We start from the raw sequence: 27,288 nt of genomic DNA, 5'->3' as shown, positions 1-27,288 counted from the left end.
CATAAGCACCAGGTCCAACCTTTCCTTGAACACCCCAGGGATGGTAACTCCACCACCTCCCTGGGCAACCCGTCCCAGTGCCTGACTGCTCTTTCTGAGCAGAAATGTCTCCTCATTGCCAACCTGAACCTCCCCGGCACAGCTTGATGGCATTCCCTCTAGTCCTGTCACTGGTTACCTGCAAGAAAAGGCCGACCCCCAGCTCCGCATACCTTCCTTTCGGGTAGCTGTAGAGAGAAATAAGATCTCCCCTAAGCCTCCTCTTCTCCAGACTAAACCACCCCAGCTCCATTACTCATCCCCTCCCTCTGAGTTACACCTCTGAAACTGCACTCATCAATAAACCCTACCACTTCACAGAGGAATGGATTCAGTTGTCAGGTAATGATGAAAACTTGCTGTATGGGGTCTGTCACGCTTCCAGTGACTAAACACATTGTCATGGATTTTCTCACAATAGTTGTCTTCAACAATGAAGGAAAAGTCTATATTTAAGACCTTTTTCAATTTTAAGAAGGTCCAAGAGTTTCATATAAGTAACTACTTCAGAAGAAAAACACACTAAGAGAATTTTCAAAGCTTGTAATGTATCATAATTCAATAAAAAATACACTAAATCTTAAACGTAACTGTAATAGAATTCTTTGCTTTTAAATAGTCTTACACCTTTAATTTTGACAATAAATATAAACATTCAGTGCAGTGTTAAGAAACCATGCAGAACAAGTAGATGTACTTGTAGCTGCGCACAATGAATCTATTGAATCTTCCACAGAAAGACATGTAAAAGTTGATTTTTTCTTTTTCTTTTTTTTTTTTTTGGATCTCCTTTGATGCAAGGCTTAGGATTTCAATTTTTGGCACTGGATTCCAGCAAGTCTTTTGCTTCATTTATTTTTGCTGCTAAGTAAGGTGATCCACCTGAGAAGAAAAAAGGTAAAGGGTTACCATTTACACATCAGTATCAACTGCTTCACTTACAGAATCCCCTTATTACTTGCTTCTGTTAGCTCCCCTTCCTAAGTAGATCCTTCTCATACAACTGATTAAAAAAATGACACTGATATGAAGAAAACTAATTGATAAGGGAACATGAAGAATGTAATCAAAACTGAAGTCACTGAAGAATAAAGCTAAACAATTTGTCTCGGAAAGAAGTCTGAAATCTAAAACCATTTCACACTGGTGTGATTTAGACTTGCAGTGCAGTTTTGCTGCAAATGTATGCAAGGTCAGCTGTCTCAAACATTCATCTAAAGCTAATAGCTATTATGCCAACCCACCCCAAAAACTAAGAGGCAAAATTTTATAAATAATTTTGACAAAATCATTAAGCATGTGCACATACACACACACACCAAGCCTCTGCTATTCTAGATGCCCAGAATTACCAGGCAGAAACTGTCACATTAAAGCTATTTAAACATGGTACGCCTTCTAACTTCTAGTCCTGAACACTGTCATTGCTTTACGCTCCATCTAACAATTTGATTACAGTTCAGCAGTCTTTTTGTGTTTGTTTTTTTACTCTCCCCCTGAGTGCCAACCATCTGCCTACAGTCACTGAAAACAGCATTACAAGGTCTGTATCAGTAACTTACGATTTACTAGAATACACCTATATTATTTTTTTTAATGTAAAAATATGATTCCAGCAGTACTATTCAGCACATTGAACAGCCTTTTCCAAGGCATCTGTTCAATCATAATTTTTCATTCATCATAAAAGACAGCGACAGAAGAAACAGAGAAGAAGCAGCAGTAAACATGTATAAACAAAACAACAAAAAAAGCCATTCCTGCAGCAATCCAGATCATTATAAAGTCAGTTCATGGCCTAATAAAACAAGTGGAAAAAATAATATAGTTCAAGTCTCTTGTTCACGTTTTGGTTTTGTTTGAATGTAGTCCTAATAGCTAAAACACATTTGAGCAAAGTGAGGCAGGGAAGGGTAGAGAATTGAAATATAAAAACTAAAACTAAAAATAATAATAATAAAAGAATTGTCTTTCTACCCAGGATTTGCTACATTGGTTGAGTATTGCTTCTTTCAAAGAGTAGACAAGAAGATAAAACAGTAAAGGCTATAAACTGCAATAAACAAGGTATCCAAAATAATTTTTAACTTTGCCTTTTATCTTTGTCTTTGGTTTACTACATATCTACAGTGTAGGATCTTAAATTCCAATCTGTTAGAAGTGTTTTCACTACATTTACATCCTTGAGTGCCATATTAATTTTGTAGCCCTCCAATGAGAGAAAATTCAATCTCATGATTGCCTAAGTGTTTGTTTATAATTAAGGCAAGTCCAAAAGACTTATCTCTTCCTCTGTTTCTGTCAGCAAGTATTCTTTCATAAAATTATTAACTGATAAAAAATAACATACAATATATAAACATAAAAACACTTTTAAACTGAACTAAGTAAAGGTTAATAAGCAACCATTTCAGTACTGCTCACTGGGGATGTTATTATGCAAACTTCTATATATTTCTTACTTATTTCTAATCATGTTCTCTTCAACGTTTTGAGTCTCAGATAACATGCAACTTTTAAAATCTGTATTTACTGCCCTTTCTTCAAACAACTCCAGCTGGTAAAACATTATTTTGGAATAACACTCTAATGCTGCATATTATTTTTAAAAGCACATCTGTGCTACCAGAGCCAGAAGAAATCAAGATACATACATGCACAAACAAAATCTCTTTGTGATGCCATACGTTCAAAATCACTCCAGGCCTTAGCTCTGCAGCTGAAGACATTAGACAACGTTTTTCTTTTTGGCCATGCCAGAAGAACTGCAGGGGCAGCAAGGAGGCACAAATCCCTTCAACTGGTGCTCCTACTGTGAAAATGCTCCATCCTAATAGCGCACAGGAGGCCTCACTACATCCATCGAAACCTGCATTGTGCCCAGCTGCAGTTGCATTACAGCTCTAAGAGCCATCGGTTAAAATGTATGATCTTCGTAACGGGAACTGCCTCCTTAGGGCTACTCATCATCTGCATGGAGATTCATGGTTCTGGCTCAAGTCTCTGAATACTACTACAATAAAACTTTGAAACTTATTATTAAAACTTTTTGACCTCCTGGGTACTCTAGCGGTTAAGAGGCCTTTGACCATCATGATGTATTAAAAATGCAAAAGATTAACTAGAAAATAAATTATATTTATGCAGCTTGTACGTTAAAAAAAGAAAGTGTAAAAAATGAAAGCATGACATCGAATAAACAGGACAACTTCAGAATTAAATTGAGGGATGAAGACATTAAAGAAAAGCATTGACTAAATGCTTCATGTCGTCAGTGGTCAGTTATTTTTCCCATTTTCTTAAAATGGGGTACAGGCAGGGATCCCTGTAATTCTGTCAAGAAGATATAAAAAAAAACCCTCTGATTTCCCCTTTTGACTTCTGAAATACAGTGCAACTCTTCACCATCTGTTATTTTAAAGTCGAAACAGCAATGAACATATGGGCTTTCTTTCTCAACCAGCTGTAGTGTAGTTAAAGTTATAATAATAGCCTTTCTGTAAGATAAATTTACATTAAAAACCTGGCCAGTAAAGCAACAGTGCCCAGCTTTACGTATTTTCCAAGTGAATTCAAGGAAGTCTGAAATTCAAAAATGATATACTTAGTGCCTGCAGAACATTTCCCCACAGCAAGTTACTTTTGTACATGTGACTGGTCCATTCCATTTCAAAACAGGAACAGGTGTTTAATATAAAAATGTTGTAGCTCATTTTTTCTTATTTTGCAGAAGGGTTCTTGTTTTTTTTTTTTTTCTTCTTGTAAACCAGTGTGGAGCACTGGTACACAAGCTCATAATTTTATCTGAAACAGCACAAGGCTAGAAAACCTTAAAGAAAGCTGAGCAACTTACTAAAGATGTAGTTCATAAAGTCTGGAAATCAGTCTAGTTTATCTGAGATAAAATGCACAGAAGCTTAAGTCTATAAATAAACTTCATACAGTGTGGTTGTTTATACAATCAGTAAACTGAAGAGAACTCATTTAAGCCTATTCCTTTCCAGCTTTGATTAAAAAAGGAAAAAGAAAAAGAAAGAAGAATTACTTACCTTTATCAGGATGATTCAAAATCATGATTCTCCTATGGGCTGTTCTGATTTTGGCCTTGCCAGCAGATGGACTGCAAAAATAAATTGAAGTGCTTACTATAAATGCCACTGCATTCAGGCTATAAATTAACAGTTTATACTGGCTTCAAAAATAATTAAAACTTGAGATTTTCACCATCTTGTGGACGAAACATAAAATTGCATCTTTGAGGAAGCAATATTAACAAAAGACGTGCAAGTTAGGACATACAAGAGAAGGACATTTAAAAAAAAAGCCTGTGTATTTGACACATACAAACATCCTTCATCCTTTTTTTTTTTTTTCTTTTTAACCCAATACACCCACAGTGATTTAAAATACATAATTCAGGGGGAATAAAAAGCTGCTTTAGGTGTATCTAGTTGGTATTCTTATCATCAGTTGCAGAAAAAAATATTTTTTCCTCCTAGAAAAGAGGTATTTATATGACCAATGACAAAACAACAAATATTAAATATTATCATATTTTTTCTACTGTAAATATTTTTATAGTTGCTATAAATACTCTCTGTTGGAGCCTGGTTAAAAAAAAGTATTTGTTATTTTTGCAAAGCTGTTCAATTCGTTGCATTTAGGGACATGTTGATTTACAAGAGCTACATAATGTTGTTTCCTTCAATGACAGATACATAAAATATGTACTTCAACTAAATTAAATATGTACCTTGCCAGACAAATAACCACTTACGGATGCAGTATGCCGGCACCGTAGACTCTGGTATGCAAAAGGACAGTTTAAATGGTTTAGTTTTTTGTAATTTGTTAGCATGCAGAAACGAAGCAATATTTTCCACTTCAGGTAGCTTCTTAATCAGTGATGATTCAATTAATCTTTTTGTAGATACAGTCTGAACGCAAGGTATCAGCCTAACTACGCTCCCGAGGTAAACAACCTCAAATTATTACTCTGTCACAGGGAAATTAGTATATGTTACAAAAATAGTTCACAGAACTGTGTAAGAAAAGAACATTTCAGTGGAACAAAGTAATCCAGAAAGTAAGAATTAACCAGAGGGTGGAGCGCCTGGAACTACAAAAAATGATTTATTATCAGATAGCTAAAAATAAGATGCCCATATTTTTATTTGTGCATCTGTTGCTTAATACTGTAATAACATTTTTATATCATAATAATATAAAGGGAAGTTGATATAGCACATTTAGAAATTCACATGGCTAACTGGAAAAGTTGCTGCTGCATATTATGGGAAATCACACAGTTTTGTTCTAACAAGCAACTGAAAATATGGTGTTTGTATCTCATAAACTAATGAAATTTGACATCGCCTTATCTGGCTATAAAGACTTATATGTAAAGGACTAATCGCCATTAAAAAAAAAAATGTCAAAAACCTCATTTTGACAAAAACCTCAAAAACCTCAACTGGTACAACCTCACGACCTGAGCCGACCGAACACCACCTCCTAACCTCAGTGACTTTCTCCGGCTGGAAAGTCTAACCCCAGGAATACCGGGAACACTTTTAAGGTCAGGGCTGACCTTCAGGGGCCATGGATAGGCTGCAGGAAGGGGCTACCAGGAACCCTTCACGCAATTCAGCAAGGACACAGATGCAGAGCCCGGCACCTGGGGAGGAAGAGCCCCTCACAGCACTACGGGCAGCACACAGCCAGGCTGAGGAGCAGCTCTGCTGCAAGGACAACACCTGGATGACAACAAGGTCACGAGCCAGAAGCAAAGGAGGACAGCAGCCTCCTGGCTGCACTGACAGGAGTGTGGTCACTTGGTTGCCAGAAGCAGCTGTTCCCATCTACTCAGCCAAGCACATGAAGCATCCAAGAAGGCCAACAGCATCCTGGCCTGTATTAGAAATAGTGTAGCCAGCAGGAGTAGGGAGGTGATTGTCACCCTGTACTCAGCTCTGGTTTTGGGTCCCTCAGTACAAGAAGGACATCAAGGCCCTGCACCATGTCCAGAGAAGGGCTACAAAGCTGCTGAAGAGCCTGGAGCACAAGCTGTATGAGGAGCGGCTGAGGGAGCTGGGGTTGTTTAATCTGGAGAAGAGGAGGCTCAGGGGAGACCTCATTGCTCTCTGCAGCTACCTGAAAGGAAGGGGTGGGGAGCTGGGGGTAGGCCTCTGCTCACAGGTAACCAGTGACAGAACTAGAGGGAATGGCCTCAAATTGTGCCAGAGGAGGTTTAGGTTGGCAATGAGGAGACATTTCTGCTCAGAAAGAGCCGTCAGGCACTGGGATGGGTTGCCCAGGGAGGTGGTGGAGTCACCATCCCTTATGGCATTCAAGAAGCGTTTGGATGAGGTGCTACGAGATACATTTTAGTAGCTTAGTGGGTAGTATTGGTCAGAGGAGGACAGTTGGACTAGATGATCCTGTAGGTCGTTTCTAACACGTGTTTCTATGATTCTGTCACATCCAGATGCTGCACCCCTGCACAAAGCAGACTTGGAGCAACCACAGCAGGTTCAGGAAAGGCCCCACCTTGTTCAGGGGCGGAAGCATTTGCCTTGTGAGAAGGGGCTGAGGGAACAGGGCTTGTTCAGCCTGGAAGAAGCAGCCCCTCAGTGCCTACACAGAGATAGGGAAGAGTTCGGGTCCAGGCCCTCCACAGGGACTCGTGGTGGGAGGGTGAGAGAAAATGGGCAAAAAGTGAGATGAGAGGTTTGGACTGGACACAATACTTTCTGCTCAACCAGGGCAGCCCAACACAGGTTGTCCAGAGCATCTTTGAAGATCCTCTGGGTAAAGAGCTGAGCAACCTTGTTTTGAGCAACAGAGAGGACTAGAGACCTCCTGAGGTCTCTCCCAACTTGAATGGCCTTACAATCATACAACATACCTGTGTTTATAATGGAAAATAAAATACAAGGAAAAAAAAGGAATCGTAACTACCAAACCTTAAATATACTAAATTGTTTATGTAAAGTATGTTCATTTATGTAACAGCTTTTTTTTTTTTTTAAAGGTTAAACCATTCATGTTTTAAACTGTTGGAGAGTGTCCAGAGGAGGGCTACGAAGATGGTGAAAGGCCTGGAGGGGAAGACGTACGAGGAACGGCTGAGGGCACTGGGCCTGTTCAGCCTGGAGAAGAGGAGGCTGAGGGGAGACCTCATCGCAGTCTACAACTTCCTCGTAAGGGGGTGTCGAGAGGCAGGAGACCTTTTCTCCATTAACACCAGCGACAGGACCCGCGGGAACGGGGTTAAGCTGAGGCAGGGGAAATTTAGGCTTGACATAAGGAGGGGGTTCTTCACAGAGAGGGTGGTTGCACACTGGAACAGGCTCCCCAGGGAAGTGGTCACTGCACCGAGCCTGTCTGAATTTAAGAAGAGATTGGACTGTGCACTTAGTCACATGGTCTGAACTTTTGGGTAGACCTGTGCGGTGTCAAGAGTTGGACTTGATGATCCTTAAGGGTCCCTTCCAACTCAGGATATTCTATGATTCTATGATTCTATACATTTTCAACTAATGCATAATTATTATAATTCAATTTGTACATTAACAAACACTTTGGAAAGAAATATTTTGCATCTCATTCTGTGGCAGAAATGGTATGATATAGATAATTTTATTAATTTTTATCTAGAATTTTAACTTACAGTTTTCATAAGACATTTTCTGACTTCAGAAATTCAGCAGCAGGGATGTGATAGCAGTAAGCCGTTATACTAAAGACATCCATAGGCAAAATTATTTTATACTGGCAAATCTAATGTTTGGATAACACTCCTAACATTTTCACTTTCTATCTCATCTCAGACATTTCCCCATCTCTCCCACCAGCATTTCCTCCTAGAGGGTAAATAGCTGTTAAAAATTATTGCCATGTTGTACTGAATTTCAGTAATTGGTGCTGCTTCAGAACAATAAAATTTGAAAATAGTTGGTATTTTTAGTACAGTGCTCTGTAGCTTTGGATACGTTTTACATAGTTTAAATACATACAATGCACATACATATTTCTGTCGAAAACCTTGCAATCTTAGAAAATGGCTATTGGAGTATAATATCTGGAATGCGTAAAGAGTCTATGTATTTGAAATGTAAAAGCTGCCATTTTATGTTCACCTTTATCATGCTTCTTTATTTACAGAGTGCCCACATACATATTGAGCACTTAAAATAATGAACAAATCTGCTCCCAAATTTAACATGAGTTGGAAGTGAAGACACAGAAGACAAAAACTACAAAAATAAGATCAATGCCCAGACAAAATCTAGTTTATGCATAACTTGGCAGTTTCCATAATACTTTAAAACATACTTTTTTTTTTTTAAATGGCACCTTTATACATGTAATACAGTAAACTGAGTTAAAACTGGTCTATGAAGGTGTATTCAAACAATGTGCAAGCTTCCTGTAAAGGTATTAGCCATGCAGCTACACAATTAAAGGGTCAATTCTTTAAACATTAAGAACATTCCTTATATCTGATTAAGAATGGTATTTGCAAGCCTGAGCCCTAACACATCAAGCAGTGTCACTGTTCCTGGTGCAGACTCAACCTATTAAAATAAAAAATTAACAAGGGACTGACTTCAGACGTGAAGAAACTTCAGGCATGTACATGAGCAGTGTTCAGACTAAGCATTACCACTGTAAACAGACTTTAATGAGCTGCAGTGTGCTACTCTGCAACATGACCGAATCTGCCCTTATAAAGTAAGTGAAAATGTAAATACATTATCAAACATAAAGGTCAAAGGAACTATTTCTGAATAGCATTCATATAAATCTCCCGTTCAGTGTTCAAGCACAAAATATTTCCATGTAATTTTTTATTTTACAAATTCTTGAAATGAATGCTATATCTCCATAATTTCCATTATGTTAGAAGTAAACACAAATAGCACACCAACAAGATTTTAAGTCTCGATTTTCACCACCTGAAATAATTTCTTCTGGAGATAATTACAACCATCCTCGTTATTTTTCCTAATCTTAAAATTCAGAACTAATCTAAACTAGAAATAGGATATCTACTACCTAAAGGTCAGATCTGTGCCTCTCATCTAGAAGGCCTTTAAACCCACCATTTGCTTTATAGAAAATGCTAAAGCACGTGCTACCATTGGCCATCCATGTTTCTGAAAAAAAAAAAATCCACTTGAAAATCCATTGATTCCTCAGCCTGGAAATGACTTGCTATACCCACTTTAAATGACAAGTCTCTCAATGTATTTTTTGTTTGGAGTATGCTGTAACTCTTAATCCATACAAATTGAAGAGTAGGGAGAAGAAAAAAAAAATAATGACAAAAAAATGAGCAAAATTGATTTGTTTTCCTTGTTTATCAATATAATCTACAATATTGCTCATATCAGGGTTTTTATTGGAAACCAAGCCATGTGATCACACTAATTAGCGCAGTATGTGCTATTCTGATATTTTAAGAGCACTAATTCTCCAATGCAGTATGTTGCCATACCTTCAAGCCAAACGCAAGTCGCATGTTCCATTACTATTTTGTTGCTTGCTTTCCAGCTTAAGCAGAATATTAGAATGGTTTAAGCCATTAGATGTCTTTAAAAAAAAAAAAAAAAAAAAAAAAAAAAAGGATCTTGGCCTGAGTATTCCACATTCTTGCAATACGTATTTTCTTTATTCAATACTCACCAAACAAAAACACATTAATGCAACACACCTACCTGACACCTAAAATAAGACTTGCTTCTCGCCTACTCATTTTCTGTTCAAATCCTCCTTTATAGTAGGATGAAAGACTCTAAGAAGAAAAAAGGCAAAACAAGCAATAATTAGTTTCATATACAAGGTGCCAGGACCTAAATCCTATTTATTTGACCCCAGTCACAGCTTAACATTCATCTATAATTTATTTTGAAGGCATGGAACGCATAGAAACCAGATAATATGAAAGGACTTCTCCTGGGTGTTAACACATACAAAAGCCAACTTAAAAATAGCTATCTGTGTTTTTACAATCTTCTACTACTAATAGAAGATATTAATAGCTACAACCATTAAAATCCTGCCTTCAGGCAAAACAGCCCAGAATCAAAGTACATGCTAGTATAAAGTGGTACACTGCCTGCGTTTGGGGAAGCAGGGAAGGGAAAGGAGGAAAGTTGTTTAGAATAGCACTGGTTGCACTGAAGTGGAAAATGGCAAGAGTCATGACATTCTGGCATCCAAAGAATTATGGATGATCACTCTGAATTCCACATATTTCTACAAAGAAAGTAGGTATAAGCTATAAAACGATGAGAATGATAAATATAATAAACTGATGAAGAGTCATTTTTTTCTATATGAACCAATGTTACTTAAAGGAATATATCAAAGAATTCTTTGAAGGAACCCTGGAAACAAAAATGATAACAACAACAACAACAAAAAAAAAAAGAGAACAGGTTTAGCATAAAACTTCAAGTTCTATTTCAGGAAATCAGTGTGCTGGAGAACACTGGAAAGGCAGAGTACATGGGGAAACCCTAGCCAGGTTTTGCCTTTATATCCTTCCCTAGACATTGATGACTGATGAAGACTAGAAACAGGATTTGGGGTTAGTTTTTCATTAAAAACTCACTGGCATGTGCAACTTTAGCCACTGTTTTAAGACAAAAATAAGAAAAAAATAAAGAAAAAAACAATAAAGAAGAGAGAGAGATGTGAGTAAATCATCGCAACAATTAATTGTCATAGGGAATAGGTTGAAAGTATACTTGTCAACTGTAAATACATTTTAAAATAATTTTTTAAACAGTAACTGAACTGCAAGGGTGGTTACCAATGATTTCCTCAATGCAAATGTTTCTTACAGAAGAATTAGGGATAGCCCACTGCTATACAAATAACAGTCCCAGAGGCAACAGACATAGCTCCAAGACAGCCTGCCTTTGGGAATTGGCACACAGTGCCAATTGAATCTGCACTCAACAAGACTGAAGGTTTTTTTCCTCAGTGCAAAAACCTATCAACTAGGGAAAAATAAGCTTCTTTTGCTGCTATCAAAGGGAAGACCGGCCTGAGAGCTGAGATTATTTTTAAATGTTCCTTTTACCCCCAAGTAAACGTGTGCCTGGCCCTTAATAAAACACTTTCCTCACTAGCTACACTAAATATATCCATTCATATCCGGCGAGAATTTTGCCTTACATTTATACATACTCTCTCTCAAGTAATTTCAAATGCATTAAAGCATTTATAAGGCTCTGTCTATGATATCTAAATAAAGCCTTTAATTAAGGTTAGGAACAACATTCACCCAAAAGCATGGTTCAGAAATAATCACCTATAGCTACCGGTACAGAACGTCTCTGAAGGCAGCAATTCCCTCGTGGAGCCAGGAAGTTTCACACAGCCACAGAAAAAATATATGTGTGGTTTTGTTTTTTTTTTTCTGGTCAACTTTTTTTGTGCTGCTATGATCTGTAGCAAAACTTACTTTTCTTCTTCCCACCCCACTCAAAACATACATGAAACTACCACCACTGTAACACTTCAGTTACCAAAACCAAAGCAATTGCAGACATGTCATGCCTACAACAAAAATCTGTTGAGGACCCACTGCTATAGCTATAGGGTAACACAAAGCAGGTCTGTCATGGTGCACAGCAACATCAGAGGTTACACTACATAATACACAGAGAACACAAATGGCTTCTCCAGTCCAAGAGGAAATTATTCTAATGATTTAATGACCACCAGGTAACATCCTTGAAGAGGTAAAAATGCCCAGAAATTTGCAAGGACATCGAAGAATTACTACAGCCAGGAGAAAAGAAAAAAGCATGCTTTAATGCCCTGTGAAATATTTTCCAGAACTTCTTCCAAAGAAACTTAAATACAGATGGATTTCTGAAAAGGTTAATTCTTCAACCCTAGCATACAGCTCAAATACAATTGGACACTGATTCATGTACAGAAAAGCAATATTTGAATTCTCTCTAATAAAGCTCCTCTCTGTTCTTGGTAGATTTCATCTAAAATAGCTCATTTGAAAACAGGGAATAAGGAGAAAGATGGCTATAGGCTTAAATTCAGAAATACTTTTTCATGTTTTTAAAGCACTTTTCCTTGACACTGTTCTAACCTCAGAAAGCCTTGATTTGGTTCACTTCCAAGAGAAATCAAAAAAGAAATTCTGTTGTCTATGTCCTTTGGCACATAAACAAATAGGAACCCTCAAAAACAGCATGTGCAAGTGGGTATCAAGAAAAAGCATTTTCTTCTCAGAAATGAAGCACAGGGCAAGAATAATCATTTTCTTAAATTAAAATATTGAACCTAAACAGAATGTAAAGCAAACGGAAATTAGGCATTGAAGCCGCTGTTCCTCTTGGTTAGAATATGGGGAAGAAATATAAAGTATTCATTTTTGTTCTAGTTCCCAAATTAAACAACTTTTCCATGCTATTCAAATTAAAACTAAGAAAAAATTCTTTCTTTTCTAAGTAATGACTGCAGAGAATGAAAAAATATTCAGATATTTTTCTGTTATGAGAACTTTCTCATCTGTAGACAGCTCCAGACACTTCATTATTTATTAACTCTGGCTATTGCAGAAAAATTTTGTACTGGAAGAATCACTAAAATGAGCTCTCCGTTTCTTCATCCTATTGGAGAGGGGCTGGCGAACTTCCATTTAATTTACTTTACTTCCTTGCATATTGTTACTGTTTAGCAACTTATATAAGCAAATTCTGCTTACTAAACAAATGCTATTAATAGGTTGAGGGTGAAATAGAAGATGGCTGGACTTCTGCAAACATGCATTCACTCTTGCAATTTTTCACAAAATCCAATTCAGTTGGACTGTGACATCTTCAAGACACTTTTCCTGGAATAGCACAGAGAAAGCATAATGACTATTTCCATGTAAGATAAATGATATTCAAAACTCCATAACTGAATCCAGACATCACATCGAATTATATGAGGCAGTGTTTTTTTCTGATAACTTTGTGTGTTGGTCCACCACCAATACAGTCCCCCACAGAAAAAGGTAATAAACACTGTGTGCATGTGCTATTTAGAAGCTGTGTTTATAAAGTAACCTAAAATTTGCTGAGATCATCATAGAGATTAATATAAAATGGGCTGCAAATTGTATTAGTCTCTGGAAGCTTTATTTTCAATGAAAGACAAGATGGATGGTTGCTGCTCTTACTTCTTAATTCAGGAGTCTGTACATCTGAGCAGAAATTGATCAAATACGGGAAACTGAGTGCAAAAATTGCCTATGAGGTGCTGTAGAAGGGACCATTGTTTTCTGGAACACAATTTTCAGGATTAGGGAATTTGAGGATTTTAACAGATTTGCCTAGAATTGCCACTCCTATAGTTGAATATTAAATATCATTGATTAAAAAAAGGAAAAGTAGTGCTCTTGAAATATTTTTTATTTACTCTAATAAGAAAATATTAATATTATGATTAATAGCATTAAGGTCTTTCTGAGGAAGAAAAAAGAAATGACTACATAGCGCCAAGAACCTTATACTTGCAATAGATCCAAGACACTACCCGGAGAAACAAAACAGTGTCACTGGCACTGGTGATAACAGTAGCAAAATAAGGTTCAAGCTAAAAATAAATAAATTCATAAACAAAGTATTTCTCTGGAAACCATTGTGAGGGACTTGTTATAGAGGAGAAATAAAAGTGTTCCCTCTTACGTCGTCTTCCCCTGAAAAAAGATAGTAAAAAATTTCAGTGATAAATTATATCAGCATTTACTCTTTATACTTAAAAAGTCTATATACTTAATTGGGATAAGTTAAAGCTAAACAAGAGGTAGGAATTCAGAATAAAATGTAACACTTTTTACTAGCTTTTACTTGCTCCTTCTGGCTAGAAGATGAGTGGAATTGTTGATTCCACACGTTAGTTATTTAGGTAAGTAAATAGTGTCAGACACTCAAGATCCAACAAGCAAGCATTTTAAATGATCACTTTGTAACTGCTCAACTTGACCTCACGTAAGTAATTTATTAGCGAGCAGGAAGAAAGGATAACACTGCAACTACAGCTAACAAGAGCTGCAATTTCTATTGCGAACAGGAGAAAAAAAAGTAACTACAAACGTGGGGAGAAGAAGAGTCGGTGCTTACAGAAAGAACCAGCTAGCATTTCAACAGGCAGCTGCTTCACTCTTCCCCCAAAAACAAAGGCTATGAGGGACAGGGTCTGATTCTAGAAAACTAGAGTAACCACTGAAAACTACAGTGACCAAGTTAGGTGCCTCTTAACACTACAGGAAACCAGCAAAGTAGCACTAAGCCTAGACACAAAATGAATTCCAGGTGCTTTTTCCAGTAAACACAGGCAGAAGTACTAACTGCTTGATTTCCATTGTCAGCACAGTTTAGAGAGCAATACGCTGTAAAGAGACATGATGAAAGTCCTAACCCATAGATTATATTCAGCAGCTTCAAATTCCCCAAAACGAAATCATCTGAAGCAACTAAAATAAGAAGTTTGGACAACAAACACTTACCTAGAATCTTTTTATGTAGTATTTTCTCTTTCTATTGTTTTACAGACAAATTACAAATAGGAAATGATTGTTAAGGGGAAAAAAAAAAATAAATCAGAAAATATACAATCCAATAAAGTTGTACCTGCAGAGTAATAGAGAACAGATAACCTTTGCTTTGGAATTAGACAAGGGACTTAAATTTGGACTATGATTGTAGAAAAAAAATGCCATTACCCTCACAAGTATACAGTTAACAAATACATGCAGTTAATGGCAAAACAGATGAGTTTTAGTGTATCCAGCAGATCTCATGTTATACTGAAAACCTCTATTTTTATTATTAGCAATAGAAGAGAAGCACCCTACTAGAGATCAACGTATAACTCTGGGCTTTAAGGCAGGATGTGAAGGCAGAAACAGGACTCAACTCCAGGAACACTGGGAATTCAGAAGGCACTCTGGGTTGTTGGTGAATTCTGCAGGACTGTGGAAGTCATTAAGGTAAAAATGAAATAGACCTCTGGTGAGCCAGGCTCAGCCAACTTACTGGTTCTGAGGGGTACAGTTTCCTAGGAACAGACACCTCTCTGTGCAGTAGCATGTCATATTTCAATGTATTAAAAAGTCACCACCTGCATTCTTGCATGCAAATGTCTGAATTTAGATTCTCTAGTCCGTAGCTACAAGTGGATAGATGAAGTGCTGGACTAAAACTTCTGGAGAAGGAGGATGAAGACAGAAACACTCCTTACTTTGAAACCATGTCCTTACTGCTTGCTAGTTCTAGTCATACTGTATCTGCTTCACATGAAAGCAATTTAATTCAGAGTACCTGAAGTCCCCTCTGCCGTTTTGGCAGGCAACATGGGAACCTCTCCAAAAATGACTTTAGAAAGGAAAAATGAAATTGGTGTTGGTCTCACAACAGCAATGCAATAGAGGGACAGAGAGCAAAAATTGATCCTGGCACACCATTTCTGGCTGATACACATCACAATTAGGAACAAGTATGGAACTGCCCTAAGAGGACAGCCCATGTTTTGAGTGTCTTTCCTTCCCCTGGAAGCTTGCACTGATGATCCCTGCACCTTCAGCACATCAACACAAAGTAGAGAAGGCAAACAGATCTGGCCCCTACCTTCTGCCCATTCTTGGCACGCAGTATATAGACAAGCTCCACGTTGCAACTGGCTTCACAAATACATGCAACGTTAAAGAACACTTTTCAAGAATCCTGCCTGTTTTTTTTTTTTATTTTTTTTTCCAGTAAATAACCATCTGCAATAATTATTCACTCACACATCAAAAGGGGAATGGTGGAATTATCCACTTCCATCTGTGAACAAGTGTTCACAAACTGAACTTTGAAAGAATCAATTGCTATAAGCATACACCTACCTCCGTAGGAATTACTTTAAACAAACTGGAATGGAACATATTTATTTATTTACCAGAGGACAGTGTAGTCATTGAAGCCAAAAACAAAGTGCTCTGGAATATTTCTTGTATTTGCTCCTCTCACAACAGCCTGCCTTTTGATTTGCCTTCTTCATTATTTTATTTTAAAACAAGTGGAGGAATAAAGAAAACAGGATCTTAGTTAAGAACTCAAATGTTACAGCTGGGGAACAACAACAACAAAAAAGACAATTCATGTGCAAAGAGATAGAGGACCTTGTTTTCTTGTTCACACGTGAGTTGCAAAGAAAGAAAACAAGCTCCTCCATCTCTTTGGCAACCGTTCCTGGAAGTTTATCTGTAAGAAAAATGACTGAATTTGTTCCTTTTTAGCTTCTTAAAATGAAACTGCAGGTCATTGCTTTGTAATTGCTAGGATTTAGCTATCTTCCTACAACCCACTTCAACAATTTCTTGTAAGACTTACAAGTAAAAACTTCTGAAAAACAGAATGTCACCAGGAAAATTAGAAATGCTTATGAAATCTCACAAACATTTTTTGATACAGTTTCATTTACAGAGACTTATAATATACTAAATAAAATGCTAGAACATACAGAGTAAGGAGCACCCTTACCCCAGGGAGAAAAAAAAAAAATCTAGCTGGCACTTACTATTTTCAAACATAAAATGGCTCCTTTCAAAATACTTAGAATTTAAAAAATGATTTAGCTAGTACAAAGTAACCTCTAAACTTACAGACGTTGAAATCTTCCTTGCTGTCTCTGTAATTGCTTGCTCCAATGGCTTCCAAAGGTGAAATGCATAACGGCCTGGAAAAGATTGAAGTTAGATGAACTTATAATCAACATCCACACGTACACAAACAAATAGCCTCTGACATCTGCTCCACAGCTTACAGAAGAATTTTAATTGAAAAAAATAAATAAATCAAAGTCATTCTTCATTGTTAGTCTTTTCATTTCATTTATTTGCTGTACAGCACTGTTGCATTTTGCTGTTTTTCAAGATATTTCCTCACCAGCTGGTTCTAGATCCTGCCCAGGAGAAGTCCCATGATAAACCTGCAGTGGTTTACATTTTTCGGTCTTCATACTGGGAGTGGGGGGCAGGAGAATTTTAATACACTGAATATAGAAACCCAGTCGCAGACGGCAAAGATCCTTTGTGCTTGCGCACAAAATAAATAGATTTAAATGCATTTCAATATGACAAATGAAGTTATCTGCCTTGTGAACTTTAAGTAAAAGCGAAATATGAAACATTAGCTTTCAATAAACATTATTTATTAAATACTGCTCAAAGGTTATGTTTTCCAAACAAATCTATATACTACATGTTTCTTGATCTGATGTTGTACGCTTAATCACATATTGTAAGCACTGCATTTTTTATTTTGTTAAAAAGAGAAGGCCTTTTGGGATTCATAGCCTTTCAACTCCCAAATGGCAGTGAGCATCTAGAGCTAAGAAAGGCACTAAATCAGGCTGTATTCTCTGAAGCACGAAGAGGGTCTACCAACTAAAGAATCAAAATTTGTATTGCATTACTGGCAGGTTTTCCCTGTAGGTCCCCTTCCCTCAATTTGTGTTTTGATTAATTATTCATTAGCAACATAACATACTATTATACACAATGGAAAAGCATTGTATCAGACGTGTCCCTGCTTTACTCTCATAACATCTTGCTTTCATTCTTAAAATACAGGATGTCTCCATAGGTTATTTTAGCCATTTAAGTCTGTAGCTGCACTAACATCAAAGTTAAAATCACTGTTGGAGTATCACTGCTGAAACGCTGTCATGTACAAATAACATACTACCTCACCTTCTTCTTAAAGCTTACTGTTACCACTTCATTGCTAGCTGTCACTACTACTTCTGCTCAACCAGCAAAAGAAATTCTGAAAGTACTCCTCTTCTGCTTCTACAGAAGCACATGTAACAACCAACTTAACAGCTGTACATCACCAAAGATCCTGACTTTCCTTCCCCTAATTAAAATAAAACAGCTGTACCCACAAAACACCAGCTGAATTTTAGTGTAACTTGTTCATCTATTTGCATCTATTCTTGGTGTACGCATTTGCACATGTCTGAGCATGGCTGATTTTACATCCTGGAAGTAATGGATATTAATTTGTGTATTTCAACACCAGAACAGACCAGTTATCCTACATGAAAAAAACAGCACGTAAATCACACTAAGCCCATGGCCCATATTCACACTAGAATATATTTTTCAGAAATACAAAGTCTAAATACAAATAGTTCAGGTAACAAACACGCTATTATAGGAACAGTTTAAACTGATAAACCATTGTAGCCACTAAAGCCTTTTATTTTCCTCTATTTGAATTTGTCTAGCATCACCTTCACACCACAAGGTTCTGCTGCGCACTTTTGTACTAAAGAACCTCTTCCTTGCAATATCCTTCTGTGTGTGCGCATGTATAATGTCATCATTTTACATTACATGTGCAGACAGAGAATATGCAGAACCTTTTCACTGCTGCCCATAAAAATGTTTTTCTAGCAGCGACTTTTTCAAGGAGAATTTTGGAAAAAGTATCAGGGAATTTTGAAGGGACAGGAGCTACAACTGGACACGATTCTCCATAGCACTCTCAGGCAACTTCCACTTCCCAAAATAAATATTCATAGAAACTCCATTAACCTGTTTGGAAACGTAGCAGTTCCACAGCCTGCTAGAAATTCAGCTTACCTGCAAATGCAACGGTTGCAATGCCAAGTCCGACTGCTATCATAGATCTGGCCTAAAGCAGAAAAAACAGGAAACAAAATAAACTGCAAATTCAATTTGAAATACAGGCATCTTTAACAGCAAGTATTTCTTATGCCTGCCATATATAATTTATATGAAATATAAAAGAAGGTTCTGTATTCCACAGGCTACATCAGGTTTTATACTTCAGCCCCACAAACCCAATGCTTCAGGTTTAACTTGCAACTATCCATTAGCATATCAGTGAATAAACACGAACAGCTTACTATATGCAATAATAAAAACATAAGGCAGACGCTGCTCAGGATTACCTGATTTTTTTTTGTGCAGGCTAGTTCAACACAGTCTGAAATCATGTTTGCCATAACAGAAGGTATTAGTTTATTACAAAAACGGGGGAGAGAAAAAAAAAAAAAAAAAAAAAGTCGCATCCCACATCTGTAGCCACAAATATTAATGTCTTACATCTCTCACTCTGTGACTCATGGAAGCCCCACAGTCAACACATAGAGCCTGGACATCTCATTATTTACTGTCAACCACTGTCTGAACTTATAGTAAAAGTATTTGTAAAGAGACTTACGACAGTTTTCATTTTCAGCTTAACTTTGCTTCAAGTCTAACTGGATTCTTGGAACCAAACTCACCACAAGACTTGACCATCTGATTCACTAGCAACTCCTACCTTTTCCTAACTAAAAGACCTCAAATAAGGTGTGTATGCTTTTCTACACAGTGTTTGAAGAAAGCCAAGCATCCTATAAAGGATATTGAACAAGAAGCTACTACACAATACTTAGTAAACCTTGAAGAAGAAGGGACTGACTCCTCAACCTTTTCCAGAACCCAGGAAGGGTAATGAGCATCACAAGCACACGTCTGGTGTATCTGTCCACATCTGAAAAGCCTACGTTTAACCTTTGAAAAAAAATGAAATAATGTTATCTGTGGCATTACCTGTTTTATGATAGTTTAATAATGCCTTGAAGTTTATGCCAGAAATCATGAGAAATCAGATTAAGCCTGTTTAGTTGGAATTCAAAACATAAGTACAATGAAAATGCTTTTATCACCAGATTGATTCTTCTGTGTATGCCTTTCTGCTCCTATTACTTCTGCATTTAAAAACTGGTTTATAAGATTTCTACCAACAAAGCTGAGAGCAGGACTGGAAGCCCAATTTTCAACATTAGGGTCCCAGTAACATGATCTGGAACCATGTAGCCTTCACTACTAAGACCCCCGGGGCTAAAATTCTTTGTAGTAAATCTTATTTCTAGACAGAGATGGAGAAGAGTTAGGAAATACAGCTTTTAAAGCCTTCTAGAATTGGATTATCAGCGGCTAGAACCCAGCTGGAGCTCCAAAGTTAAGGCTGGGGGAGTTTTGTACAGAAGTACTTAAAATCCACCTGTCTATCCCATTTTATTTGTCTAACTCTCCATTTCATTGTAGCCTCAAGTCTTGGTATTACCAATCATTTCTGAACGATAAGCATGTAAAAATAACGTAGTAGTTTAATGTCTGTTGTTCCTTTCAGTTGCACAAAATTTCCCTTCATCTTCAGACCATGAAAAAAATCTAAGTATGCTGCCTTAAATGGTAGATGAAATAAAACAGTGAAGCACACAGTTCATCTCCTCGCTAAACTCAAATTCGTTTCATTTCTTCTCACAAATCGGTTTTCCCAGGCTCTCAATACACAAAAAACTTCCACTAAATTCTTGTGATCTCTGTTTAGAGACTAAGCAGCAGTTGCCACGTTTCTGGAAATATCAAGACCCTATAGAAATCCTATATTATTCTGTGCTCTGTGATCATGGATTTATATGCAGTACAGACTTTCCAGAACTCATTCAGAGTGACAGCAAGAATCTTTCACTAAGTGGTTACAGCCAATTAAGAGCCCAACAATGTGTGAAATAGATCATATTGGAAAAAAAAAATATATATTTATTAGCCTGCGCTTGTCAAAATTAAGTTATACTTGCTTTGCCACCAACAAGGTGGCTTATGTCAGCAATTTACAGCAAGGTACACTGGTAAGGACACCTCCTCGCAGGTTAAGGCAGAGCAGAAACCAGGCTAATAAATAAACCCTGGGCCATGTCAGCTCAGCACAGACGTTGCTTAAGTGTTTTTGCAGAGTGGTTTGGGAACACAGGGCAGAGATCCCTGAGGGCCTTTGATAGAGTCAGTCATGTCCACTGGTGTATATTATTGCAATCTCAGTGGAAAGCACTCGCAGTTACTGGAAAGCTAGTGGAAAGCAGATTTAAAATAAAAAAGTGAAAAAAAAAAAAATAAGTGTGCCAGCAGCTCTAGGTTAAAAACTGTAAGGAAGATCAGCAGGAATCTGAAGACGAGCCAGAAAAGTAGCTAAAAGACATGGGAAGATCAAGCCAAAGAGGCATGAAAGATTGCCCACTTTTACAGGTGAGGTACAGCTACCCAAAAAGTTGAGAAACATTGGTTTAAGAACTGAATTTAAATCAATGGAAGAAAGATTGCACGGTTCATCTTTTACTGTCACAGCCTCTCTCATAAAATCAGAGGTAACTTCAAGTACTAACCAGTAAATCCTTTAAGTCCAGTCTGCTTCAGATTCCTTTTCCATGCCCACTTAACTCAGATGATTATTTAGAAGCATAAATCAAGGCTACTCTGAAACACAAGGCTTTGAAACACAGCGCACAGAATTTTATTCTTATAATGAGTGCAAAGCTTTAATTAAATGCACTCTTTTCTTGTCAATATTAAAGAAAACAATTCATTCTCACTGCGGAAGGGATCAGCTTATTTATGGCATGCTAAGACAACTAGGACCATGACCGTTTTGGATCACACTGCTTGAAAATGCCTGCTATTTCAGATGAAAAGGCAGTAAAAAAAAAAATAATAATAATAATAATAAAAAAAACTATGACGGAATTGGCTTTTTTCCCTAAAAAAAAAAACAAGTTTAAGAAATTTAAAATATGTGGGTTTTTTAAGAAAGCATTCTTTTAAGATCCAAGAGGGAAAAATAAAGAACTAAAAGATTAAAAAGTAAAATCTGTCCCTTTCTTGATTCAATGAATCAGCTCCCAAAGGTTAGTCATCAACTCTGTGCTATTCTGCTGATCTCAGTATTTTAATTTTACTATGTAGTTCAGTTTTCGGTAACAAACCCTCTTCGATACAGACAATAAAACAAAGTTTTGCTAATACTGCAAAACCTGATTTTTTTATTATTTTTTTGAGCATTATGTATTAGGAAATACACACATTAGAAAGGCAACTGCAATACCTGACTTACCAGAGCATTTGGCAAACAAAAAAGGATAAGGCATATTAACTAACATACAGTATATATGTGGAGGTATACATTATATGCTGTTAGCATAGAGATATGGCCTAATTTTTTAATTTGTAATTTTCCAGAAACCTTATTTTTTTTAGAAGAAACTGGGAAGAGTAAGTTACCATTCTGCAAATTCCTAATCCACAGTGCCCTGCTAACTTAACTGTGCTCAAAAAGGTAACTTCTGTGACTCCTACCATTACAGCTTTTCCTTCCACAGAAATAAAAATAGTAGAAAAAAGTTAAACTAACAAACATAAAGAGAATTGCAAATGCATGCTTTTAAAATTTCAGGATTATACTATTACATCTGACTACAGGCTACCAGAACCGACTTCACAAATGTCAAAACATACCTGCTTAAACAGGGTTTGGATTTTATTCTCTGGTTCTTCTACTGCCATCAGTGAAAACACCTTTCTTGGTTAAATGAAAAATATTTTGCTTTTCCCACAATCAGCTTTCAAATACACAGCAAGAGCTGTATTCTTTTTTGGGCCACAGAAAGCTACAGTCTAATGCAATAAAAAGCACAGAGAAAAATAATAATTTGTTCTGATGGGCTGGGCAGCAGTTTATTAGTCCTTTTTTCTCTTTAAACAGCTGCATGCTGCTAAGAAATAGGATTCACAAGTATATTAACCAAGCATACAAAAATATTTCTGAATAGTTTAATATTCAGAATAAATAAAAATGCCTGAAATAAATGATTGTATTTGGCATGGAAGGTAGAAGGTTTCTTCTACGCCTCAGAAGAGTAGCTACAGCTTATTAGAAGCCTGTTTCAGAGCAAACCACCTAATCAGCTCTATATGGAGCCGGATACGTTGGAATTATATCATAAACTATCTGCAACAGACTTGATTTCATAACCTAATGCCTTGCATCCACTCTTACCTTCCTATGTAATTTAATTTCTTTTCCAATAGTAAATTAAAAGTAATTTCAGCTGGATACTCCTCTCCATACTCACCCAATTTTCATGTAATTTTTTTATCATCTATTTTACAGCATTTTTTCTCTTTTCTGTTTAAAAAGAAAACGCTTGCATACTGTCAGCTGATGGGGGACTTCAACCACCTGGCTGTGAGCTGGGGAAGCCCCACAGCAGGCTGTGAGCAATCCAGGAGACTCCCAGAGTGTGTTGAGGATAACTTCATGGTCCAGGTATGAGACAACCCAACTGGAGGAGAAGTGTCACTGGGCCTGGTGTTCACCAGTGGGGGTGAGCTTATTAAAGAGGTTTAGACTGAAGGCAGTCTGAGCTGCAGTGACCATGTCCTGCATGGTCTTTTTGTGGTCTTGGGGAATACAAGCCTGGTGAAGAGCAAAGGCAGGACTCTGAACTTCCAAAGAGCAAACTTCCAGCTGTTTAAAGACCTAGTGGATGAATACTGTCCTTAGGGACAAAGGAGCTGAGCAGAGTTGGAAGCTCTTCAAGGATGTTTTCCTTACAGGACAAGAACTTTCCGTCTCCTGTGTAAGAAAGTGGGCAGGGAGGGCAGACAACCAGGATGGGTGAGGCAGGACCTGCTGGTCAGACTGAGGCACAGGAAATAAATGCACAGGCAGGGGAAGCAGGGACACGTGGCCTGGGAAGAGCACGGGGATGGTGTCTCGGTGTGCAGGGATGGGGGCAGGAAAGCCAAGGCACAGCTGGAACTGAGCTTGATGAGGAATGCAAAAAATAACAAGGAGAGATTCCCTCAGTACATTGACCAGAAAAGAAAGGCCAAAGAGAGCGTGCCCCCTCTGATAAATGAGAACTGGTAATGACAGATGTGGAGAAGGCTGAGGTACTCAGCAACTTGTTGGCCTCAGTCTCTGCTGCCAGTCAGGCTTCCCACATCTCTCAAGTCCCTGAACCTCTGGACAAGGTTTGGCTGGGGAAGCAAAGTGCCTGCCACTGCAAGCAAAGAGCAGGTTCGAGACCACCTGGTGGAAATGAACAGGTACAAGTCTGTGGGGCCTGACACCATACGTCCCAGGGTCCTGAGGGAATGGGCTGATAGAGTTGCCAAGTCTTTCTCCATCATATTTGAAAAATCCTCTCAGTCAGGTGGAGTCCCTGGTGACTAGAAAAAGTGAAACATCACTCCCATTTTTAAAAAGGGTAGAAAGGAAGACCTGAGGAACTACAGACCTGTGAGCCTCACTTCGGTGCCTGGGAAGATCATGGAACAGATCCTCCTGGAAGCAGTGTCAAGGCACATGCAGGAGGACAAAGAGGGGATCCGAGACAGCCAGCATGGCCTCACCAAGAGCAAATTGTGCCCGACCAACCTGGTGGCTTCTATGATGGAGTGGGTGCATCAGTTGACTAGGGAAGACCAACCAATTTCATCCACCTGGACTTCTGTAAGGCCTTTGACACAGTCCCATGTGACATCCTGATCTCCAAATTGGAGAGAGATGGATTTGAAGGGTGGACCATTCAGTGCAGAAGGAATTGGCTTGAAGGTCGCACCCAGCAAGTGGCAGCCAACGGCTCCATGTCCAGGTGGAGGCCAGTGACAAGCAGTGTCCCTCAGGGGTCTGTCCTGGGAATGGTCCTGTTTAATATCTTAATTAATGACGAGGTAGAAGAGGGTGCACAGGGAGGAGAGAAGGGGAAGGTGTTTTTAGTTTGCTTGTAGTTTCTCACTGTTCTAATCCGTCAGTAATAGGGAATAAATTATATTAATCTTCCTATGTTGAATCTGTTTTGCCTGTGATGGGAATTGGTGAGTGATCTGCTTGCCTTTATCTCAAACCTAAATTTCTTTTTCATCATATTTTCTCCCCCTGTCCAGTTGAGGAAGGGGAAGTGACAGCGCAGTGTGATGGAGTTTATGTAGCCATCAGTGTGAAACTGTCACAAGACATTGTTAACCCCAGATGTTGTAAGGAATAGACGCACAATGCTATAGTTGATCTTGATACAACTTTGAATTGAGTAAAGAAAATATATATATAATTTCTTTGTCTTTTAACACCTTTGCATTTAATTATATACAACTTGACCTCCTGAATTCCCTAGTTAGGAATCCAACAAGCACGTACCCTGTCTCTTCCACTGCTTACATGAGGCCATGACGTAGGTTCTAATCAAACTACAAATTAGCCTCCATTGCCAACCATTTGTTAACAGTTCACAACAAATATGGTTAGAAATGTGTTTTATAAGACATTGACAAGTTAAAGATGAGCTTCATGAAGAAGCATTTTAGGGTGAATCTAGTCGTGACTGAGAGAACATTAGTTAGAGATGAAGACATTTTAATTAATTTATATTGGTTGGACTCCATCTTGAGGTCTCTTCTGACCTAGACAATTCTGTGATTTTGTGATATTCCCGTCTTTTAATGAACAGTAGCCTCTAACTATCACAGAAATTACGTGCCTTTACCCATGCTATTCCTCAAAAAGTATGGGTTATCAATTATAGTTAAATGTAAAAACATATCTTAGCACCTGGAAACTCAAGGGCGAGCTTTTTTCCTTTTTTTTTTTTTTTTTTTTCCTTCAAGGCTCTGACCACGGTACTGCATGGATTTTCATTTAGAGTTACAATTTGTAGCCTCTGAACCTGAATGTGTGACCACCACAGCTGGTCCGTTTGGTTCCTACCAAGCTGGCTGAATACTGGGACACGTCTTAGACTACACCAAAGCCCGCTCTGAAATACTTCCCACTTCTTCTTCTGTAACGTCAGCTTAAGATCCTTACCTTCCGAGCAGTTAGTGATCCCTCTCCAGCTCCCACTAACACCCAAGCGTTAATCCCACAAATCCCCGTGACAGCAGCACAAAGACCTCAGCCCCAGAGCAAACACTTGAAAACTGAAAATACCGAAAATACCGCTTTCTCCACCAAAACGCCTGTCTGAAGAACAAACCCCAAGGAGAAAGTGGTGACAGCCCAGAGCCTGGTAATGTAAAACCCTTCCACCTAACACCGAGACCACGACAAAACAACCCCGCTGCACCCCTGTGACTGGACCCTAGGCTGCTGGGACAAGGAACAGACGGGTTACAGAACCTATGCATCATACAGAGAGAAATATGGTGTAAAAATGGCATTAAAAACTAAACTCGCAGAGTCAGACGCACGGACACCAGCGTGTATTTACAGGCATTTAATAAAAGTGAAGCCCAAGCCCCCCTGTGCGGGCAGAGCCCGTCCTTGTCGTGCCCCCCCCACCCCCCAGTGCCTGCCCCGCAGCGCGCTCACCAGCCCCCGCTCTGGCTCGGCTTGGCCCTTGCCGGCACCCGTAGCGGCCCCGGTGTACTCGGCATAGCGCAGGGCCTCGGAGGAGGCCCCGGCTCCCTCCATAATGGCGGCGGTGGCGGCACGCTACGGGCCGCCCGGAGGGACAAACCAGTTGGAAGGCGAAGCTCCGCCTCGCGTCACTCTGCCCTGACGGGGGGAGGGGCCCCCTTGGCGGGGAGCGGGGCGGGCGGTACCACAGCGGCTTGGGGGGGGGGGGAGATGGAGTCTCGCCCTTCACCTTCTCGTCCCCGCTTTGTGGCCGCCCTCACGTAGACTGCAGATCCTGCTAAAAGAGGTTGAGGGCTCGGCTTTATAGCTGAGGTTCCCGTGAGGGTGCTCATAGCTAAAGTAGAAGTGGAGCTCCCCCCCGCCTCACCGCTGGTGGTACGCGCCGCGCTGAGGAGGGGCGGTTGGGCGCGGCGCTGTGCTTCGCCCCCTGAGGGGGCCCTGAGGGAGGGGGGACTCTGTCCCTGTCCCTGTCCCTGTCCCTGTCCCTGTCCCTGTCCCTGTCCCTGTCCCTGTCCCTGTCCCTTTCTGTTGTCCTCCAGCCGCCCTGAGGAGCTGGGGGGCTGCCAGACGGGTGGCTCCTTGTTCTAAACCCAGAGAAAGAACGGGGAAAGGGGGGGGGGAGGGGTGAGAAAGGGATGCGGGACAATTTATGCGTTAAAAATTAGGGTAAGAAGCACAAGAAGGAAAACACTTGAAAGGAGGAAAAGCCAGGCAGAAATTATTTGTGTCGGCCTTCAGAAAGTAGAGGATTTTATTAGGGGGAAGACAGCTACAAAGGAAAGGATAAAGGAAGTTAGATCTGGAGGAAAAATAAATAAATGAATAAATAAATTCTTCTTTAATATTTCTATTTTTTGCACCTTGGTTGATGTCTGTATCTATCAATATATTTTGATGTCCTGAAAATCCTGGCAGCTGGGGGTCATAGTTCACCCTGCTGAAAACCTTCAAGTGATACTTCAAATGC

At 38.8% G+C, this 27,288-nt stretch overlaps 1 protein-coding gene across 1 annotated transcript; it reads right to left on the bottom strand.

Moving 5' to 3' along the window:
• Positions 1 to 567: 567 nt before the first annotated feature.
• Positions 568 to 26,452, bottom strand: DNAJC15 (DnaJ heat shock protein family (Hsp40) member C15). Its single transcript, XM_027472244.3, has 6 exons — positions 26,274 to 26,452; positions 18,698 to 18,749; positions 16,712 to 16,785; positions 9,762 to 9,838; positions 4,089 to 4,159; positions 568 to 921 (listed from the first exon to the last, which is right to left on the bottom strand). The coding sequence occupies exons 1-6, from the start codon at positions 26,373 to 26,375 to the stop codon at positions 851 to 853; spliced, it is 447 nt and encodes a 148-aa protein (XP_027328045.1). The 5' UTR covers positions 26,376 to 26,452; the 3' UTR covers positions 568 to 850.
• Positions 26,453 to 27,288: the final 836 nt, after the last annotated feature.

Source organism: Anas platyrhynchos, chromosome 1 (assembly GCF_047663525.1).
Source record: "Anas platyrhynchos isolate ZD024472 breed Pekin duck chromosome 1, IASCAAS_PekinDuck_T2T, whole genome shotgun sequence".
Classification (NCBI taxonomy): Eukaryota; Metazoa; Chordata; class Aves; order Anseriformes; family Anatidae; genus Anas; species Anas platyrhynchos.
Note: the sequence above shows the minus strand (reverse complement) of the source record. Positions and strands in the feature narration are given on the sequence as shown.